This window comes from Phyllostomus discolor, chromosome 13 (genome assembly GCF_004126475.2).
Source record: "Phyllostomus discolor isolate MPI-MPIP mPhyDis1 chromosome 13, mPhyDis1.pri.v3, whole genome shotgun sequence".
NCBI classification, from domain to species: Eukaryota; Metazoa; Chordata; class Mammalia; order Chiroptera; family Phyllostomidae; genus Phyllostomus; species Phyllostomus discolor.
This window is the reverse complement of record NC_040915.2, coordinates 21,278,279-21,292,628: the sequence shown is the minus strand read 5'-3', so window position 1 is coordinate 21,292,628 and position 14,350 is coordinate 21,278,279. Positions and strand designations below refer to the sequence as shown.

Here is a 14,350-nt window from a genome sequence, read left to right as displayed (position 1 = left end):
GTAAATGTGATCACTGAAGTAGGCATCCCTGAGAAGTCACATCCAAGTAAGGGAGTGAACAGGGTGAGGGAGTGAATGGAGCATGTCCTAGGGAAAGAGACCAGGCAGAGGGAAGAGCTGGTGCTAAGGCCCCGTGGCGGGGGTGGGGGGGGTGGGGGGGAGGCTGGTGCCCGGAAGCTTTGAGGGTGGCGCACGCCATGTGGCAGTGGGCCACAAATGGGGAAAATGGGTTCTCTCATGGCCCTTCTCCCTCTGCCCTTTGAGGTCTGAAAGACCCCTGCATTGCCCTCATTTGTACACACACACACACACACACACCCTGCAACACGCACACGTGCTCACCAGCTTCTCAAGGCTGGCGAGAGCCTGGCGGGCAGTAGCGTGCCTCCCCCTGCACGCACACACACACACAGAGGTGCTGCTCGCTTCACCTCTGCACTACCTGAAGCAGAGTGTGTGCGTGCACACCCAGAGAAGCCAGCATCCACACACGAATGTGCGCACACTGAGCACCCACAGGTATGCACATGGAGGCACACAGGTACTCAGGCAGCAGACTGGCACGGAGGTGCCTGCAGCAAGGACACACCGTGTGGGCGGGCACAGGTGTCTCCCTCCGGCCAGACTGCCCTGTCTCCAGGGAAGGGAGTCACTGGCAGTCCCTGCCTGTAGGGCACATGTTACCGGAGAATGGTTAAGTGCTCCGTGGTGCAGTTTCAAATTCACTTCTTCAGCATCTCTGTGCCTCAGTCATGGTTTCTCCTTTCCAGGGGTATGTTAAAACCTGCCACCTGGTGCTCCAGTGTCCCAGGGGATCCTGTTCCTGTGGAGACTGTCCCCTTTCTACCACTACTGCAGTTAATCGGAAGGGCCCTGTAAAATGTGTGACACAGCACGCACATGTTATCAGCTGCCACCACCATCCTTGCTCACAGTAGTCATCCCCATCCCGGCTACATCCCTTTAGGCTGCTCTGGGCAGCTGGAGAGTGGGAGGAGAGGGCGGGCTGAGTGTGCAGGCCTGGCTTTCGGTCTCCAGCTCCCCGTGAGGCCTCGGGCAAAGACTGTTCCTGATCCAGCTCAGAAACCTGTGGAGCTCCGGAACCTGTCAGGGAGTGTGTCCAACGTGCAGATTCCTAGGCTCCATCCCAGACCCAGGACCACAGAATACGCACGTAAACAGCCTCCCTGAAGGCTTTAGAGCCCATGATTTTATAAATGTGTTTATAAGCAGGTGAACATGTAAGAAATGCATAATGCTAAAAAATACACTTAAGAAAATACAGTGTCCAGCAGGAGTAAGGCCTGCTTGAGTGTGGTTGGTGGGGTAATAATATGGGTGTCAAAATTTATGGTCTTAATTTAAACATTTCACGTAATCTGTCATATGTTGTGCTTGAGTGTGATGTTGTCATGTTACAGAATGACACGCTTATGATTTTGTAACAAAAGAGTTTGTCATAAAAAAAGGGGTGTTATTTGTGCCGGACCCCGTATATTTATACACAGAAATATATATACCAATTATATACCATCCCTGGAATATGCACAACATTTTTATATAGTTTCCCTGGCACCGTCACACCCGTCAGAGGCAGAAACAGAGCAGGGATTGCCGCACTATCTGACGGACCAGAAGACGGACTCGAGAAAGGCCAAGGGGATCTCACAGAGCTCAGGTCTTTGGCTCAGCCTCGCGAGATGTGCCGCCTGGGGGCTTGTCACCTCCTCCCATAAGATTCTGACCTCCCGCCCACACGGTACTATCCTTTCACTCCAGGTTTACAAAAACCCTGGACACATACCACCTCTTCAATAACTCAAGGTTCACAGTGCATGGGCCCACCTCAGCCGGTCAGCGTCCTTCCAGTCCTGAGAGGGTCCCCTCACTGGGCAGGGCAGGGGCTTCCCAAGGCCCCAGCACTCCACGTGCCACTGGACCTGAAATGGTCCTTCTGTTCGAGCCACCCTGAGTTCACGTCCCAGCTGAGCTGACCACTGGCGATGGTGACCCTCAGCAAGCCCTGTACATGCTGAGCCTCAGTTTCCTCTTCTGTAAAAGAGTCTCCTAAATTCCACCCTGCAGGGCGATTGTGAGGAGCAGGTTGTGCAGGTGCCAAGTACCTGGCCTCAGGCCTGGCGCATGCCCTCCTGGGAGGATGGAACACCACCAGCTGGCAGGCTAAGGTGTGAGCCCCTGGAAGGCGGGGATTCTGTCTCAGCCATCGGCGTCCCCATGCCTACGGCGTGCAGCACGTGCTCAATAAGAACGTGCTGACCAATGAAGAAGTGGCATCGCCAAAGCAGCTCTCTGCTAGTCCTAGCTCGCCCTTGTGCTTCACGGTCCATCTCCCAGTTCGGGGGGCCCGAGGCCCTGAGCGGGAACAGCCAGGCCAGAAGGGATGACTTATGGTTCCTGGGAAGTGCCCTCCACCTGCCAAGGCAGGGAGGAAGGGAGGGCCATGTCCCAGGAGCCCTGAATGTAATCCTGTTGACTCAGAGGCATAAATAATGCACTAGCGTGTTCTCTGCTCGCCACTCTGTCACGCTAAGAATAGCACCGGCTACCCTTTCAGGGATTCCACGGGCAAGACAGCAGGACCTCAAGATGGGGACACGCAGGGAGAGACATCGCTGGGCTGTGGCCCGGCAAGCACCCTCCCTCCCTCCAAACATGTCTTTCCAAACCCATGGACAGAGGACCCTGGAGGTCAGCGCTGAAAGGCTCGCTGAGGCTCCTGGCCAGGAGCTCTCCAAGGGTGAGGGAGAGGCCTGAGAAGCCAGGTCGCCCCCCTTCCTCCGCCAGAGCTGCTTTATCCTTCCTCCTCTCTTCTGATTCCCAGTCTGTCAAAGCACAGTCCTCTGACCTGCCCCCCGACCCTCCTCCTCCTGCTCCCTCGTCGTGTGATGGATAAATACAGAGTGGGTGCTTCCCCTCTTCCTCGTTTCCTACGTACAACTTCAGAGAGGGAGATTCTCTAGCTTTGGATGTTAGTTTTTCTTCCTCAGTGTAAAAAATGACTGATCTAGAACAGTGCCTCTCATGTTGCAACGGACACAGTAGTTACTCGGGTGTTCTTGAACTGCACATTCCGATTCGGGAAGTCTGGGGCTGGGCCTGAGAGCCTGCATTTCTGAGAAGCTTCTGGGTGATGCTGAAATTGCCTCCAGCAGCCATACACTGAGTATGGAAAAACTAGTGTTTCTCTATAAAACAGCGGGAGACACCAAGGCCCAGCGAGCAAAGGGGATGTGCCGAGAGCATGTAGTGGAGCGGGACTCAGAACCCAGGCCTCCTGACTCCTGCAAGGGCTTGGTCCTGGGGGCTCCGGGCTGCACAGAAGGTGTCTGAAGTGGGAAAAGGCACCCTCAGCATAAGGCAGCAATTATAGGCTGAGGGAGTTAGTTCAGGGGCAGGTCTTTATTCAGCTGAGAGCAGAACCTGCTGGCTCCACAGGCTCCCACAAGGAGTGAAAGGAAATAAAATTGGCCTGAACAGAGGCACTCAGCCTGAGTGACTGCGGCCTCCTGCCCAAGAGCACGGCCTCTCCTGCTTGCATTTGAGGACTGACGGACCCACACCCTCCTGGGAGGCAGGGTGCGACAGGCGGCTATTAAAACATGAACGCTCATGGAGAGGAAAAGACGGCCCAGCGCTGTATGGTCAGTCATCGGTGCAGCGTCGGGGGGAGGGCAGAGGGGCCTGCTGGCGGCTCTGTCAGGATGGACATCCGAGGGAAAGAAGGAAAGAAAGGAGGCAAGACCAGCCTCCCAAACCAGCAGGAGAAACGGCCCCTCCTTCCTAGGACCAGCCTCGAACCCCTTCGCAGGCTCCAGGTCCTGCGGATGCCCCACTGCCCCTCCCCGGTGCCGCAGCTCCCCTCAGGGTGCTCCAGCCTCCAGCCACGCTGGCCCTCCTTCAAGTGCTCCAACAGGGGCCATGCACCTCTCACCTCCACCCGAGCACTGCTGCTGCTCTTGCCCGAGCCCCTTCCCTCCTCACCCCCCCCGTCCCCCCCGCGTCCCTTTCCGACCATACTTTGCATCCTTCAGGACTGTCTGCAGGCCTAGGGAGCGCCTGCCTGCCCTGGGGGTCACATTCCTGTGCCCCAGCACCCTCTGCCTCTCCTCCAGACTCTCCTCAGGTTTGCAATTCCATCATTATTTGTTTTAGCACCAGTCTGCCCTGTCGGATGGCCAGCAGCCCCCATAGGGCAGGGACCTAGGTCGTCATTTCTCTGCTGTCGCTGCCCCCACGCCACAGCTGGGGCTCGATAAATATTTGCTGACTGAATGAAGGAATAAAGGAACGAAAACACAGCTCACACTCCTACCACAAAGCCTTCACCCCCGTGCTTCCCGGTGACGTCGCCTCCCCCGGAGAAGTGGTGCAGGACTGGGGTTTGCCAGATTAGCTGGGCATGCAGCCCTCTGCCCTGCCACACTCCCGCCGAGTGGCCTTTCGGTCACAAGACCTCCCTGAATGGGTCTCCCGCACTGTCGGTCAGGTCTGCATGAGAGGTGCATCTGACAGAGCCTCTGAGAAAGCCTCTGAAAGCTGTAAGAAGCTTTAACCGGTAGCATCATTCTGTCCTTGCTTGAGGCTCAGAGGGGGAAAGGGTCTCTCATTCAAGGCCACACAGCCAGTGTGCGGTGATGCCAGACGCCCTCCACCCCAGGCACAGCTTAAAGCCAACAGCTGAGCTTCAGGCCCACCCAGGCTCAGCGAGGGCACCATCTGCCTGGAGGCTGGGCAGGGGTGGAGAAGGGAGAGGAGAGGGTGGCTGCGAGCGTTCGGCCTCAGGCCCAGAGCCAGGGTGGGGTGGGCGGGGCCCCCAGCAGGAGCCCTGAGTGGGACCTGGCAGCTGGGCACGGGGGAGCCAACTGGCACCGGCTGGGTGGTAGCATGCTTGCTCCCCATGCGCGTGACATTCTATTTTTTAATCAGCACCCTTCCCATCCCCCAACTCCAAGTGTCCTCCCAAAGGGCCCCATAGCAGGAGTCGAGTCTTGGCTGAGACCAGCGCCACCTTGGGGATGGGTGGTAGGATCCACGAGTCCCACTGCCCACGGTGCCCACAAGTACTAAGCAGCCCAGGGGCAGGACAGGAGACCCAGGGTAAAAGGGTGTCTTCTGCTTGTGACCTTGGGCCTGTCCCTGGACTCTCTGACCTCAGTCTCCCCATCTGTCCAGTGACGGGAGGCACGCCAGATTCCACGGAGTCCACGACAACTCAGGCTCTCGGGATCCACTCCAGCCCCGTAACACAAACGACGCCCACTGCTCAGGCCCTGGCAGGACCTCCCAGGCCCGCGACACTCCCAGGGCACACCTGATGCTCCCCAACCTGTTCCCAGGGTTGGGGGGAGGGAAGGGGAAGAAAAGAGGCTGGGCTGGCTCAAGGGCCAACCTCAGATCCCCTGCCCCAGCCCTGTGAGGCTTCTCCTTCAAGGACCCAAGGGTCGGAGAGGATGAGGATCCCAGAGGAGTGCTGTGTGCTCTTAAGCAGGTGCTTGGCCCCTCTGAGCCTCTGGTGCTCTATCTAAAGCAGGAGAGACTATGTTGTGCAGTAGTAGCGCACGGGCTTTGGGCCAGACTGCCTGGGTTTCAGTCTGGCCCCTTACCAGCTGTGTGACCTTGAGAAGCTCCTTTGACCTCTCCATGCCTCAGTTTCCCATCTATAAAATGCCGATAATAACAGCACTTACTTCATGTAGTAGTGGGCATGTAAAGAAAGTTCAGCCCCCCGGCACATGGTACCTAACCATAAACATTAACTCTTTCCCCAGAACACCAGCTCTTATCTTTTGAACACTCTCAGCCTCCAGGAGACGTTATTCCAGAGGGTAAATGCCAGTCTCCGGCCAGCCCACCCTCCGTCCTGCCCCTTCCTGGCGCCCTGTGGTGACAGCCCCTGCTGCGGGCCCCATGTGTTTGGAGTCTGTCGAGCTCTCTCGCCCCCACGACCCCCACATCCTTCTCAGCCCACTTCACAGCAGCTCGGAACAGAGGCCTGAGTCCCTAAGGAAGCAAATAATTTGTCCGAGACCACCAGCCAGTTAGCTAAGACTTGAAGTTCAAGTGTTGAAGTTCAAGTGTCTATTCCTGATATTCCTGAAGCTCGGGCCAGGCCCTTTTCCACTGTGCTGTGCCCATCCTCCCACCCTCAAAACCTGTTCCTGGCCCAGCGTCAGAAAGTAACTTACCCTGAGACCTGAGCCTGCAGTGAATGGGCGTCTGTCTCCTCAAGGGCTTGCTATTTTAACAGAGATCAAAACACGACAATACTATTTAATGAGTAATAGGGTGTTTTTTAGCATATATTATCTCATTTAATTTTCAGAACAATAGTACAGGATGAGGTCTACTATTGTTTCTGTCTTATAGATGAGAAAACAGAAACCTGGAGAGGTTATATAACATGCTTAAGATCTCCCAGATAGCCAGGACGAGAGCCCAGGGCTCCAGCCACGGAATCTGTGGATCAGCCTCGCAGGAGGCAGGGAGCACAGGAGTAGTTTGGAGTTGGTGGGTCTGTAGCAGCCCTGGGGGGCGGGGCAGGGTAGTGCAGGGTCACACAGTACTATACAATACTGCCTCACCAAATGGAAAAGATGAAGCTAGGATGGTGGAATTCCAGGCAGTGGCCAGTTGGTAAAGATTTCATGCTGGAGAGAGAGGGCTTTTGTAAGCCTCTGGAATTACAGGGCCGGGAGGCTGTCCCCGCAGCGGCTCTTCCTCTGGCCACACTGGGTGGCGATTGAGCCCTGGGGTCCAGGGACAGTTCAGAAAGAACTCTGAGCTCACATACACACTGGACTAACTCAGCCAGCCCGGCCAGCCGTGTGACCTGGTCACAGGCCCCAGGCTCTTTTGGGTCTGCAGTCTGCAGCGCTGAGGGATGAAGGCATTATCACACCCACAGCCAATGCCCACACGCCACAGCCCCAGCTCCTAGGTGGGACCTTTACCACCCCCAGGAACACCTTCCTCCCAACCAAACCCCTCCCATGCTTCCAGCCCTAAGTTCTGGTCATACCCCCTCCATGAGCCGGCCATGACCACACCTTCAAATAATACTCAGGCCTCTGTGCCAGTGTCACCTCCACAGACGGCCCTTCCCCAGCCGCCGACAGGGCATGGCCCGCTCCCCATCTCAGCAGCACCGCTTACTGCTTTTCATGCCACTTTATCTATCTGAAATTACCTTGCTGACTACTTTGCTTCCCTTTTTCTCGACTATCTCCTCGATTAAAATGCAACTCTTTGAGGACAGAGACGTGATTGTACCCCAATGCCTAAAGACCCCCCTCCCCCACCTCATTGCTAGCCAGGGACACTGAGGTCCGTAGAGAGCAAGGGATTCACCCAAGGTCATATAGCAGGCTAGTGGCAGAGGTTGGCCAAGCACCTGGGTCTCTGCATTGCAGCCTGTCCCCATCCCCACCCCCGCCGACCCTCTGCTGGCTTATCTTGTTCCCTGCTGCCACACCACAATGGGGGCCAGAGCCTGCAATCTTCTACAACAGCACCCCTCCACTTCCCCAGGGGCCCACCGTGCCCCGATCTGGACAGCCCTGCCTGCTTCCCCCTCAGTCCCTCCCTTCCTGGCATCGGCAGCCCTGATGAGCTCATGTCTGGAGCCCGGGAGCTGCTCTGAAGGGACAGGTGCCTCCCAGGGCAGGCCCCTAGGCCTGGAGGTGTGTTCAGCCTCCTGGGCTGACAGTCCTTGGCAGGTGGAAGGAGGGGGCTGAGCTCTGCCCAGCCCACTCCCCAGAGCTGTGAGGTGGGCTCAGGGGGACGCATGGCAGCCATGGAGCTGGTACGATGGGGTGGGGGGTGAGGAGGAGATGGGGAGAACGCTCCTCTGCTATATGCGCCCTCTCCCACTTATCGAGAAACAGCTGTCCCAAGGAAAGACAGCTCTGCCCGCTTCTACTCACAGACTCACCCTGTGCAAACCTCCTCTCCTCTCCTGCCTCAGTCTCCCCAGCTGCAAAGTGGGGGCATTAGGTAGAATGCTGACTGAGAGGCTAGGGATCAGTTGGGAACCAGGCCCTGATTGCCACCCGGTCTTTTCCTTTTCCTTTTTTTTTTAACCTTAGGGGAAAACAAGCTAACAAGGAGGGCGGAGTTAAAGGCCTGTATTAACTATGTAAATGCTGATTCCAACCACAGCTGCATTTAGCTACTAGTCTAGGAGGTGGGGGGAAGGGGGCAGCTGGCCCATGGCCTGCAAAGAAGTGGCGAGGGGCCAGGGTGGCTCAGCAGCAAACACTGTGCTTTGGGGCAGTTCTCTGGGTATCACACTAGAATGATCCTTGGCCACGCCCCTCGTGGTACTATGGGGAAACTGAGGACCAGAGGAGGAACCAACCTAAGATCTCACATGAAGACTAGAGCCAGCGGACCACCTGCAAGAGCAGGGCATTTTCAGCTACCCGGAGGGGTCCCATTCCATTGCCTGAGGTGTATGGCAAGTAGTGAGGAGAGGAGGCCATGGGTTTGTGGCTCTGCCCCAACAGAAGATGGGGGCCAGGCCTGGGGCTGGTGGCAGGCAGGCTGGCACCAGCAGGTCCAGTCCCTTACTCCGGCGTACCCTAGTCCCTCTGATCAGCATCCCTTCCCATTCTCTACCTTGCAACATGACCTGGGGGACACACACCGATCACTCCTACATCTACCACAAGCGCTGCTGTCCCCAGTGCAGTTGACCCCTTTGGGGACCCCTTTCCCACCCCCTCCCTGGGAGCCAGAGAGGGAAGGGGCCTTGCTCCAAGATCACACAGCAAGTTGGTTTATTCCGGTGCCACCGCCACTCCGGATGGGGAGGGGACTGGGGCAGGTGCTGCTTCCCTGCTTGCTCTCTCCCCTGTAGACAACCCAGACATGGAACACGGTGGGGGGCGGGGAGGTCTTGATGGGACCCTGAACGGGGCCCCTGATTTCACTGTGTGGTGGTTAGAAAGGAGCCCCAGCCTCCACTCACAGCACCTCCGAGTTCACCTGGCAAATGGGAAGGAGTAGTGGTGTGAGAATTAGATGTGAAGCTCTTAGGACAGTTCCCCTTCTCCCCTAAAAGCTCAGGAAAGGCTTCGATTTCCCCAGGCAGGCCAGTGGTCCCCGCGGTGGGACGGTTCCCGACCTGCGTACATCGCCTGCACAGCCTGAGCCCCGCGCTGGTCGCCCCGCCCGCGGGAAGGGGGGCCGCGGGCCGGCACATGCCGTCCCGCTGCCCCACAGGCGCCCATGTTGGTCAACCCCGAGCAGAGTCCAACTCGCCGTTTTCCTGAGTCCAGCTGACCCGATCCTTCTCCGAGCGGACCGGGGGGCGCAGACCTCCGGCTGCTGCCCACCCCTGAGCCCGAGGCTGCCCCGGTCCCGAATCGGCTTTCGGGCTGCGGCTCTGGAGCGCCCACGCAGCCCCGTGGAGTAGTTTCCCGTCATCGGGGGGGACCTCCCGTCCCTAAGCTGCTCCCGACCCTCGAGATTTCTCCGGCCCGCCTTCCACCCCACCGTACAGATGAGGAAACTGAGGCCCAGAGTGTAGAAGCAACTTGGCCAAGGTCACCCTGCATGCGGGGACTGGAGCCAAGAGGTGCCACCTCCAACCAGGCGGTACCGGGAACAGCACAGGTGGGAAGGGGCGAGGTGCGGTCCGCGCCGGCACCCCAGCCGGCCAGCGCCCCTCACTCACCTCCAGCCTCCACGCGCAGTCCCGGAGCTCACCGGCGCCGCCACCTCTGCGCACCTGGCCGTGTCTGTCAGGGAGCCCCGCCCCGAGACCCCCGCCACTCCCGCCCGCACCCGGCACCCCGCCCCGCGCCGCCGCAGCCACCTCCACCGCCTAGCGGGCTGCTCCGGGACCGGGAGCCGGGAGGGCTGGGCGGGCGACGAGCCGCTCTCCTGATGGCCGCTCCTCCGGGCCCTAGCGCCGCCCCTCCCGCCCGCCCCGCCCAGCCCTCGGAGGTGCGACTCCCCACCGCCGCCCCGCCCCGCCCCCCGCGGGTTCGGCCTCCGGTCTCCCGGAGGGTCCCCTCTTCCTCCCTTTCTCCTCCTCCTTTGCCTCACCCTCGGCTGCCTGATTGTCTGCCTCTCTGTTTCCTCCGCATTTTTACATCCCTAGGTCGTTCCCTAAACGCTTCTGCTTTCTATTCCACTCAGTTTCTTCATGTCTCTCCCTCTATCTCATCTCCACCGCTTTTCTCTATCTTCGTCACTACCCGCCCCCCCCCCCGCGCCCCCGCCCTTCGAAATCTGTCGTTGTGATTTCCCCATAACTGGCACCGCCTCCAACGTCCCCAGCCCCAGGGGCAGTACCCTCTCCGGCCCAGTAACTAGAATAACTGTGGACCTTGGTAGAACTTAGGCAGATGGAGACAAAGTTAAGTTGTCACCTCCCGGCAGCCTGGGGCCGCGCCCTGACTTAACCGGTGGGCCAGCATCAACACGGGCAGGGACGCTGGGTGCCTCCTGGCCTGCGGTTCCCCATTTTTGCATTGAACTAAACCCCATTCAGACTGAGCTCAGCAGAGTGCCATGCCTGCAGGCAGTGAGCATCAGAACCACCCGGGATGCTGTTCAAAGTCGATTTCCGGTGCCCCCTCCCAGTGCAGGGGAGACATGGTGGGCTTGAAAACAGGACTGATAACAAACATCCTTCACACTGCCAACAATTTTGAAACAAAACTACACTTGGAAAAAATGCTGGCCTGGGTTTTCACCGAAGTTTCCCTGGGTTCCAAGTACCCCACCCTTTCAACCAGGGTGGTTCCACTTTCATCTGTCTTGTATGCCAAGGTTCTTTCTGTGTTTAGATTTCTGCTAAAGGAAGTCATAAATGTGCTGATGGGAACCCAAACCTAGAGCTGCAGGTGGCAGACTTTGGGGACACTCCCTGTCCCCAGTGGGCAGGCTCAGAATGCAGGGCATCAGGTGACAGAGAGGACAAACCCTCCCTGACTGCTCTGCCTTGTGGGTCACAGAGAACCCTCTGACACTGCGGATGCTCTTGTGTGGGGGCTGCCCCTGGTGGAGGTGGGAGGCACAGAGGGGGTCCTGGGGATTGGCATCAGGGTGGGTACTGCCTGCCCTGTGAGTGACTGTGCTAAGAAAATGGCTGTAGGCCAGCCTGTGGGAAACCAGGAAACGAACTGTGTGGGTGAGAGAGAGAGAGAGAGAAGAGAGAAAGGCCAGGATTACTGTGTGGGTGGGTATGAAAGAGAAAGAGATGGGAAAAGGAAAGAGGACGGAAAGTGGTTCGGTCTGAATGTGGGTGTGTCGCAGTGGGTGTGCAAGAGGGGATATGCCTGTAAAAGAAAGTGTGTGCATGTGCAAAAGAGATGTCAAAGTGTAGGTATGTGAGCAGGAGAAAAGGGAGAAAACAGCATGCTTTTAGCCTGTGTCTAAGGGAGGGAGTCTGTGTGCTTGTATGTTTCAGTGGGACTACAGCTATGTATGCAAATCTGATGCACGTGGAAATTAGGCAGGTGTGGGTCAGGGCACTCTGAGGGAGGGTGTGTGTGGATGCACACCTGTGCACGATGTCTGGGTGTCTGAGGGCATGCACATGTGTGCAGATGTGAGTGTACACCATGTTTGCATAACAGCATGGTGTGTATACACCATGTGTGTTTCCATGCATATTTATGAGGGTGTCAGTGTATATGTGTGAGTACACATGTGAGGTATACAGGAACCTGTGAGCCCTGCTCCTAAACCATTGCCCTCCTATCATGGTCACCACAGTGGGGGTGTGGGAAGTGAAGTGGGCGGCGTCCTGGCTCTCTGACTGCCTTTTCTCCCACAGGGCTGAGGGTCTGGGGCCGTGTCCTTGGCCCAGTGACCACTGCCAGCTCTCATCATGGGCACAGATTCCTCTGCCTCAGCTAGACAGGCATGGCCAAGGGCAGGGCTCATCTGACAACCCAGATCCACACCCTCGTTCCCACCCCAGAGGCTCCCACAGTGTCTTCCAGATACCCCAAGCCCCCAATAACAAGTGGCCTGCAGGGGAAGGAAGGTGCCTTTTCCACAGCCATGAGTGGAGGAGGAGCTAAGTCTCCCTGAGTATCTCCAAGAGGGAGGGAGAACGGTTTGGCAGAACCCCTCCCCCAGCATCCCCCAGAGCCTGAACAACCTTTTCCCAGCCCCAGGTGGGTGGAAGAACACAGCCTGCTGCCTCGTCTCCATGGAGACAAGGCAGCACACAGGGCGGTGGAAAGGATGGCCAGACCTCCCAGCTCCTCTACCCACAGGCCTGAGACTTAGGACAAGTCACGTAGACTCAGTTTGCCTTAGTTTCCTCATCAGTGAAACAGAGATTTAAAAAGTGTGAAATGAAGTAACCCATGCAAAGCATTTAGCACAAGAGTCTGGCAGCTGAGCTGTGAGGCAGAAGCCCTGGGTTCCAGCTCTAGCTTTGCCACCAATTTACTATTGACCTTGGACAAGTTACTTCCCATCTCTGGGCTTCAGAGTCTCTACAAGATCATCTACACAGTAATCTCAACGAGCCCCTCCAGGATGACCCACTGAGACTCTGCGGAGAGGACAGCTGCAGCGTGGGGCTCTCTTGGTGAGCTGTGGACTTACTTAGTAGTGCCGCCTGAGGCCTGACTGTGAGCCCTACCTGACACCTTCCCCCCCCACATACATTCTCCCAAGTTGGCGGCAGCCGATGGCAGGGACCTTGAGCTGCTGCCCACCTCATCTCTCTCTATCCCCTGACCATCCAGCCTGCCAAGGACCACACTCTGCCCTGCTTAGCTGGTACTCAGGCCTTAGAGAAATGGCCCTGGTACTCACCCATCCACCCCAAGTGGTGGGTGTCCAAGGCAGAAGATGTCATGGCCCGTACTTACAGCTGTCAGGGAGCACTGAAGAGAGGCGGTATAATGTGGAAGGCTGGGTGTAATTGTCTGAAGATACTTATAATCCTCTGGCAGTAATGGGAGGAAGTTTTAAAAGAAAGCCCTAATCTGTTAATAACCTGGCAGCTCCTCAGGCCTCTTCCCTATGGGTCTCCAGGAAGAAAGAAGGTATTCTGGCCACTCCCTCTCCTAAGGGAGCAGAAAGGCCAATGTGGGCTCTGACCCAAGAGCGCCCGATTTCCACTCTCCTGTGAGACCCAGCTTCCTCCCTGCTTCCACCTCTGAGAAGCCTTCCCAGCCCAGGCCACCCCCTGAGACTACTGTCTCCTCTGTCCCTAGAGATGCTCAGGACAGAACTGGATAGCTGTCTGGCTGCATGTTCACGAGGGGAATGAAGCAGGCTGTGCGGCAAGAAGAACGTGATCATAGTCTCAGCTCCCACCCTGACTGTGACCTTGGACCAGGGACTTCGATCTCTGAGCCTCAGCTGAGTCATCTGTGCAAGGGCGGAATCCCTGCCTTGAGAGGCAGCAGTAAGACCAACGAGAATGTGATACTGTGAAGTGACCTAGTCCCTTCTTCTCCTCCCTCCAGCCATGTCCCTCCACACCAGGTGTTGGCAGATGCCTTCCCCTCGTAAATCCAGAATAAAGTGGTGGCTCAGGCCAAAGCCCCTTATTTCAAAAAAGCTGTGACTGAATCACAGCTCAGCAGCTTGCCAGCCATGAGTCTCAGACAACTCACTCCCATTCTCTGATCCTCGGTCTCCTCGTCTGTGTGTAGGAGATACAAACAGTATGCCCCTAATGGGGTCGTGATGAGTTTAAATGAAATGACATACGTAGAGCTCTTAGCACAGAGGGCTTGGCAAATACAGGCTTAGCAAATAATTGCTATTGGATTCCTGAGTTGATGACGAGCATTTTAATGATTGTCAACATCTTCACATGCTTCTTCTAGATTACTCTCATATTTCCAAGACATCGGCCCGTCTAAGATCACCGCAACCTCACAACAGCTTCGTGAAGTAGATGGGGCTCGCGTGTTTATCATATTTTGACGGGTGAAGAAACTAAAGCTTGCCAGGGAGAAGGGGTTTGCTGGGCTGGTTGACATCAGTTATAGAACCAGCTACCCGAGTCTCCTGGCTCCCAGCCATGGGCTCTGAGGGGGAAGGAAGCAAGTCCCGGGCTTCCAGGCTCCAGGGAAACTGAACTGGGGACGACTCGGGTGCCAGGGCCCTCCTCCCTGCTGCCTCAGGTGTGTTGAAGGCCCCTCCTTGCTTTTGCCCGGCTCCCTGTTTGACCCAAGTGTGGGCGGTGGTGGGGGTGGCCGTGGGGGGAGATCAGAGGCTGGAAAGAATTATTTCAGAAAAAAAGAGTGGGCAGGATGGCTGGTGAGACGCCAGCCGGGGCGCCAGCAACGCCTGCAGAGAAATGAAGTGTTCCTTCAGTTTTCTGACGCACGAGCCCTCCCAG

General features: G+C 57.1%; 1 protein-coding gene across 4 annotated transcripts in view; it reads right to left on the bottom strand.

Annotated features, from left to right (window-relative positions):
• Positions 1-14,350, bottom strand: part of SYNPO (synaptopodin) — a 50,990-nt gene that overhangs the window by 20,425 nt on the left and 16,215 nt on the right. The window contains exon 1 of one of the 4 annotated variants that reach the window (XM_028527981.2): positions 9,698-9,867. The exons of 1 other annotated variant lie outside the window; for it this stretch is intronic. Coding sequence is in view for 1 of the 3 variants with exons in the window: in XM_036014573.1 (XP_035870466.1) it covers positions 9,007-9,223 (217 nt within the window). In the remaining 2 variants the exon portion in view is untranslated. Of the gene's footprint in view, positions 1-9,006; positions 9,426-9,697; positions 9,868-14,350 lie in introns of those variants that run through there. 2 more of the 4 variants (XM_036014575.1, XM_036014573.1) reach the window with 2 other exon arrangements.